This window comes from Podarcis tiliguerta, assembly GCF_965153285.1.
Source record: "Podarcis tiliguerta genome assembly, chromosome: 9".
NCBI lineage: Eukaryota > Metazoa > Chordata > Lepidosauria > Squamata > Lacertidae > Podarcis > Podarcis tiliguerta.
The window spans coordinates 76,739,897-76,746,406 of NC_139542.1; the positions used below are offsets into that span (position 1 = coordinate 76,739,897).

Genomic DNA, 6,510 nt, shown 5'->3' on the forward strand with positions numbered 1-6,510 from the left:
GGGTGAGTAGCGACACAATCGTACGTGTAAATATGTCATAAATATGTTTATGATTGGTTGCATTATTTTCAGGTGAATGAAATGTTTAAAAAAGATTTTAAAGAAAGCGGTTATGCAGAAAAAGATTCTAAGTTTCAAATCGACATAATAAACAATGATTGTAAAATTCTGTCAAAAATGTATAAGATATTGTTGGAATGGCATACGAAAGATGAAGAAGTGAAATCGGTAATGATACAATGGGCCAGAGATTTCAGTTATAATATACAATTTGATGATTGGGAAAAACTATGGAAAGAAAACTTAAAATTTACTGCATGCACGGCATTAAAGGAAAATGTGATGAAAATGTTTTATAGATGGTATATCTGTGTTGTAAATCAATAATTTTTTTTATAAAAAAACACACAAGTGAACAGCAGAGAACCGGCACGAGTAACGCTGACACCAAACCCTACATACATTAAGCAAAATAGAAACAGGTTCACCACACTTTCTCATCCTGGTCTTCTTTTATCTTCTTCCAGCTGCCTATGGTTGTGAAGGAGATTTACCACCATCTCCACCGGATCCCCGACACCCGCACTAAGGAAGAGACGCTTTCGGCTATTGTCAGCCTGGCCACCAAGCGCCTGCAGCCGGTCGTAGACAGCCTGTTGGACTGCTCAAAGGAGTGTGATGAGTAAGTTTTTGTGATGTGAAAATGGGGAGGGCTAGATTTAAGGGGTTTCTTAATTTATATTTATTTATATTTGTCAGAGCTGGCTCCTGGTCCCAGCTCATCAAGGACCAACGCTAGCCGGTAGTAAAGTATCAAAGTCTTTATTGAAGAATAGTCTCCATTTCCAAGCCTCAGCGTCCCAGCTCTACGTCTGGACTCTAGACCGGCGAAGCTCCGTCTGAGTCTCCGCCCCCTGTGCACCAGTTTAAGATTCTAATCTTACTCCACCTCTTCCTTCTCTCTCTCTTCCTCTGGGTCCTACTACCCCCCGGGGTCTCCTCCCTCCTGGACTCTTCTGACGCAGACGTTGACCCCTCTGACTCCTCCCCCTCTCTTCGGCGGGCTTTAGGACCTGGCTCCCTACCCGGGCTGCCCACCTTGCCGCCCTCCTGTACATTTGAACTTGGCGCGCGCACGTGTTTAACTTTCCTGATGACCGTTTCCTCGCTCCCTGACGAGGGTGTGGTCACTCCTGCCTCACGTTCTCCCTCTGCCCGCGCGCCACCTGATCCCGATGCCTGGGACTCCTCCCCCCTACTGCACTCTGGGGGGGACGCTGGTCCGGATTTCCAGCTGCTACTCTCTGAGTCCCCTCTGGCCCCTTCTTCCCGAGGTGTCCCCCTGGGCACTCCCCTTGCCCTGACTATGGGGGCCCCTTTCTGTGAATCCTCCGAGTCACTGGAGAGACTCAGAGACCTCGGACTGCTGTCACCGCTGACATTTCCTTCGGACTCCTCCCCCTCGCTCTCCATTTCCTCCCTCTCCTGTGACTCTGCTCCTGAACCCCTGACATCCATCCCCCCCTCGAAGCCCCCCCTTCCCCCCTCCCCCTCCTCCGGCGGGGGTGCTGGGTGCTCCGTCGTTGTGGGGGTGAATGGTGGATACAGGTCGTCCCCCGTGGCGTGCATCCAGCCGGATAAGTCCGGCTCGTCCTCCTTGTCTTCGCCGACCTCGATCTCCTCTGCTTCCATCTCCATGCCGCCATGCTCGAACCCAACGTTCTCCCCCAGCACGTCCATGTCCATCTCACCCTCGGTCCCCTCTGGGTCCGTTGCCTGCCAAGGACCCCCCAGCCACCTCCTGCTCCACCGCTCCTCTCCTCGATCGTCCCACCAAAACGAGCGGTCTGAGGCAAACCCCGAGGGCGAGCCCTCCGGGGAACGTGTTCCTATTGCCGGTTCCTCGTCCGAGGTGAACCCCTGGAATGTGCTGGTTGAAAGCGTGGGTGTGAAAAGCCAGTCGTCGAAATACTCGGCTGGCATGGGCCTGTGTGGGAACAAGGCATGAAACTCCTCCTTGAGGAGAGGCTCGTCCAGAGCATAGTCCGGCACCCAACGGTTGGCGCTGGCCGGGGTACCTTCACTTGCGAGAAAATATTCTACTCCCTCTTCCCCCCATCTCGAGTCTAAAATCTCTGTGACCTGGTTGATGGGCTCCCTTCTTGGCGACTCCCTCCTTGGGGGGGTCTCCCTATACTGGTCTGGTGCCGTGCCCTGCGCCTGAAATCGGTGAGGTGCTTTCTAGGGCGTGAGCACCGACCTATGGAATACTGGGTGCATTCTGGATCCCTCCGGAAGTGTCAACCGGAAGGCCACCGGATTGATCTGTGCCTCAACTTGGTAAGGTCCTAGCTGCTTATGTCCGAGTTTCTTCTTAGCTAATGATCTGGTCGGCACTGCGTGGGCCGCTAACCACACCCAGTCTCCCACCTGTATGTCCTCCCCAACCCTTCTGTGCTTGTCAGCCTGCAGTTTGTATGCGTGCTTTGCAAGCTCTAACTGCCTCCTAAGCTGTTCGTGAACCTCCTGCAATTCTGCCGCCAAGACTTCCGCTGCCTGTGGCTCCCCCTCCCCCAGTCTCTCTAATCCCGGGAAGGTTCTGGGATGCCTCCCGTTGTTGGCGAAGAACGGTGTCACCCCCGTGGACACGTGCTTCGTGTTGTTGTAGGCGAACTCAGCGAGCGGCAGGTAGTCCACCCATGTTGTCGGCTGCTGATTTGCATAGCATCTCAGGTACTGCTGCATGATGGCGTTGACGCGCTCCGCTTGTCCGTTGGTCTGCGGGTGTCTCGCCGACGCTAGGTTGATCTTGACGTTCAGGAAACCCATCAGCTTCTGCCAGAAGTTCGAAATGAACTGGCGCCCCCTGTCGGACAAGATAGACCGTGGCAGACCGTGCACCCTGAAGACGTGGTCTATGAACAGTTTGGCGGTCTGTTCTGCCGTGGCCACCTTCGCGCATGGAATGAAGTGGGCCATTTTAGTGAACATGTCCACCACCACTAGCACTGCCGTTTTACCCCTTGAGCTGGGTAAATCCGTGACAAAGTCCAGGGCCACCCTCTCCCACGGTTCGCTCGGGGTCTGCAGCGGTTCGAGCAGTCCCGCCGGAGGTTTGTGCACTGACTTGGCCCTTTGGCAGGTGTCACACCTCGAGACGTACTCCGCGACTTCCCCCCTCATCTTGGGCCACCAAAAATCTCTGGCAACTAGTTCTGCCGTCTTCTCCTTGCCAAAGCGCCCGGCGGTGGGTGCGTCGTGCAACTGCTGCAGTACTTTCGCACGGAGGTCGTCTCCCGGTACATAGAGTGCTCCTCTGCGGATGAGCAATCCGTCCCGTATTTGGAACTCGTCGTCCTTCACCGTGCCCTTGCGCACCTCCTCCATCTTGGCTTGTGCGAAGGGGTCCTCCTGCAGTGCTCGATGGACCGCCTCCAGGTCCACGGTTGCTGAAGCGCACGCCCACGCTTTCGGTGCGAAAATGTGCTTGGCCGCTGCTGGCGCCGCTTCTTCGAGGTATTGCGGCTTTCTGGACAGTGCATCTGCCATGATGTTGTTGTCGCCTGGGATGTATTCTATCCTGAAGTCGAAATCCGCAAAGAACTCCGCCCATCTGATGTGCCGCTGGTTCAGGAACCTTGCCGTGCGCCAGTACTCCAGGTTCTTATGATCCGTGCGAACCTGCACTGTGTGTTTGGCCCCGATGAGGAAGTGCCGCCACGCCTTGAATGCTGCATGAATGGCCAGCAACTCCCTGTCCCAGATGGTGTAGTTCTGCTCCGACTTGCTGAGCTTCCTAGAGTAGAAGGCACACGGTCTCCAGTCCCCATGCGGGTCCTTCTGCAACAGTACGGCGCCCACGGCTCTGTCTGAGGCGTCCGTTTCAACTCTCATCGGTCTGCTGGGATTCACATGCAGTAGCTGCCCTTCGGACGAGAAGAGACGCTTAAGGTTCTGAAAGGACTGCTCCGCTTGCTCCGTCCAGATGAACTTCTTCGTCTTGGAGCTGAGCGTGTCGGTAATGGCCGCTGTCTGCATCGCGAACCCCTTGATGAACTTGCGGTAAAAGTTGGCAAACCCCACAAACCGCTGGACCTCCTTCCGATTGCGCGGGCTCTTCCAGTCCAACACTGCGCGAACCTTGGCGCTGTCCATGGCGAGCCCCTTGTCCGACAGCTTGTAGCCCAGGAAATCCACCTCCTTCCTGTCGAACTGGCACTTCTCCAGCTTGGCGTATAGCCGATGCTCCTGCAGTCTCTGCAGAACCTCCTTGAAGCAGACGCATTTCTTGTAGAGGAGACCCGCCAGGACGTGATGCATGAAGGCTTGAAAACAGTGGGCGCCATTTTGTAAACCGAAGGGCATAACTCTGTATTCATATGTGCCCAGGGGTGTGAACATGGCAGTCTTCCACTCGTCTCCCTCCTGTATGCGAATCAGGTTGTACGCCCCTCGCAGATCCAACTTTGTAAAAACGCGTCCTTTCCTGGGGGCCCCTTTCTGTGAATCCTCCGAGTCACTGGAGAGACTCAGAGACCTCGGACTGCTGTCACCGCTGACATTTCCTTCGGATTCCTCCCCCTCGCTCTCCATTTCCTCCCTCTCCTGTGACTCTGCTCCTGAACCCCTGACAATATTGAATTTTGTACTTGCAAAAAATTGTGCTCCAAGTTGTGGTTTCTTTCTTTGCTAATGTATGTGCAATATAAAGAAAATATGAAAGGCCTGACTTATTTTAAGAAAAGGAAAAATGAAAAATTCTGTTTTGAAAAATTGCAGAAGTGCTGCAGCAATCTGGAAGGCGTTGGTCGCCGATTCATATTCCAGTGTCAAGCTGCTGAGACCCCTCCTGAAAAGGCTGCAGGATGAAGACCCCAAAGCGGAAGTCACTTCCAGGCGACGCAGCACTTCTCAAATGCCAATGGCGGTACGAAACCACTCAGTTTCTCTCTCCTGGATTGTTTTGAATGGGAGCTGGATGGGGCTGGGGGCTTCTTGCTGGGAGGGGGGGTGCATCTTAATAAGTGGTCCATCCTGTGAGCACCTGCTTTGTATGCAGAAGGGCGCCAGCATCTCCATGTCGGGGAGTCCCTCGCCTGAAACCCTGGACAGCCACTGCTAGTCAGTGTAGACAACACTGAGTAAGATGGACCGGGGCTCTGAGTCGCGTCTGAGTCTGAGATCTTGATCTGACGATGACCTCTGCTGAATGCCGTTCTCCTCTCCTTGTCCCTCCAGGCTACCAATGCTCTGTGTCATATCCTGTCGTTCCCTGAGGCTGCAGGTATCCTGAAGAGCAAGTTCCACCACCTGCTGTTTGCACTTAGCACTCAGATCTGTTTTGTCCATGAGGCAAGAAGAAGAGGTTCGAGGGCGACAAGTCTAATCCCGGAGCCCTCTTCACATCTCGATCCGCTGACGTAAGGGACCTGCTAATGCATTTGGGGGGGGGCTCCCTTCTCTCTCTGACCCATAGCAGTGATGGCTCAGCCCTCCCCCGAGAGATAGACTTCATTTGGACATGGAGGTTCTGCTTAGGTTAGCTAGGAGACCCAGGCTTCCCCAACCCCTGTGCTCTTCAGTCGCTTTGGACCACAACTTCCACCAGCCCCAGCCAGCACAACTGGGCTGAAGATGGGAGTTGTAGCCCAAAACATCTGAAGGACACTAGGATGGGAGAGGATGTTGGAGACTCTCCCGCACGATGGGCTGATTTGGGTGTGGTGGGACTCACGTGTCATGAAACCTTAAGTCTCCATCACAGCCAAAAGGTTGCCGCTTGTGCTGGAAACATGGGGGAGGCTGCAGGGGGTGATGGTTGGGGTTGGACTGCAAGATGTCAAGGACCTAAAACTCCCCAGATGAACCTACCCAGACCTTGTGCTCATCATCGGAAGCCCCTCTTCACGTGCCTCCTCCACACAAGAAGGGGCCTTTTCTGTGGTGGCTCCCCATTAGTGGGTTGCTCTCCCCAGGGAGGCTTGCCTGGTGCCTTTAGATGCCAGGCAAAAATGGTCCTCTTCAATCAGGCCATTGGCTGATTAACCTCTTATGCCCTTTCAACTGTTTTTGTTGGAGGGAGAGGAGTTATTGGTTTGCTTTGGTTCTTGTTTTTATTCTGTATTTTGTGCTTTTTAACTTGCATGTTGTGAACTGCCCGGAGATCTACGGGTGAAGGGCAGTATACAAATTTTAAAAATATAATATTCTTAATTCCTTCACTTGCCTCAGGACTGCTGTGCAGGCCCTGAAACAACTGATTGGGCGTGTTGGATACCTTGACGATTTTGAGGTTTTGGGGTTGCAAAGCTGCTGGGATATGCTGTCAAGTCCAGAAAGCTTTTTCGAAGGCATTCGTCTTCTGGCAAGGTAAGAAGGTGAAAAGGACTGGCAGGTGAGGCATGAAGAGCAAGGCCTGCTTTCTGGGGAAATGGGGATAAACTTCTTATTTATTTCAGAAAATGTACCATATTGTTCACTCTATAAGACGCAATTTCCCCCTCCTAAAAA

General features: G+C 53.3%; 1 protein-coding gene across 1 annotated transcript in view; it reads left to right on the forward strand.

Annotated features, from left to right (window-relative positions):
- Positions 1-6,221, forward strand: part of LOC310657870 (maestro heat-like repeat family member 5) — a 54,436-nt gene extending 48,215 nt beyond the window's left edge. The window contains exons 16-18 of the mRNA XM_083399023.1: positions 528-682; positions 4,780-4,927; positions 5,239-6,221. Of these exons, the coding sequence (XP_083255149.1) occupies positions 528-682; positions 4,780-4,927; positions 5,239-5,424 (489 nt within the window). The 3' untranslated portion in view covers positions 5,425-6,221. The remainder of the gene's footprint in view (positions 1-527; positions 683-4,779; positions 4,928-5,238) is intronic.
- The last annotated feature ends 289 nt before the right edge of the window (positions 6,222-6,510 follow it).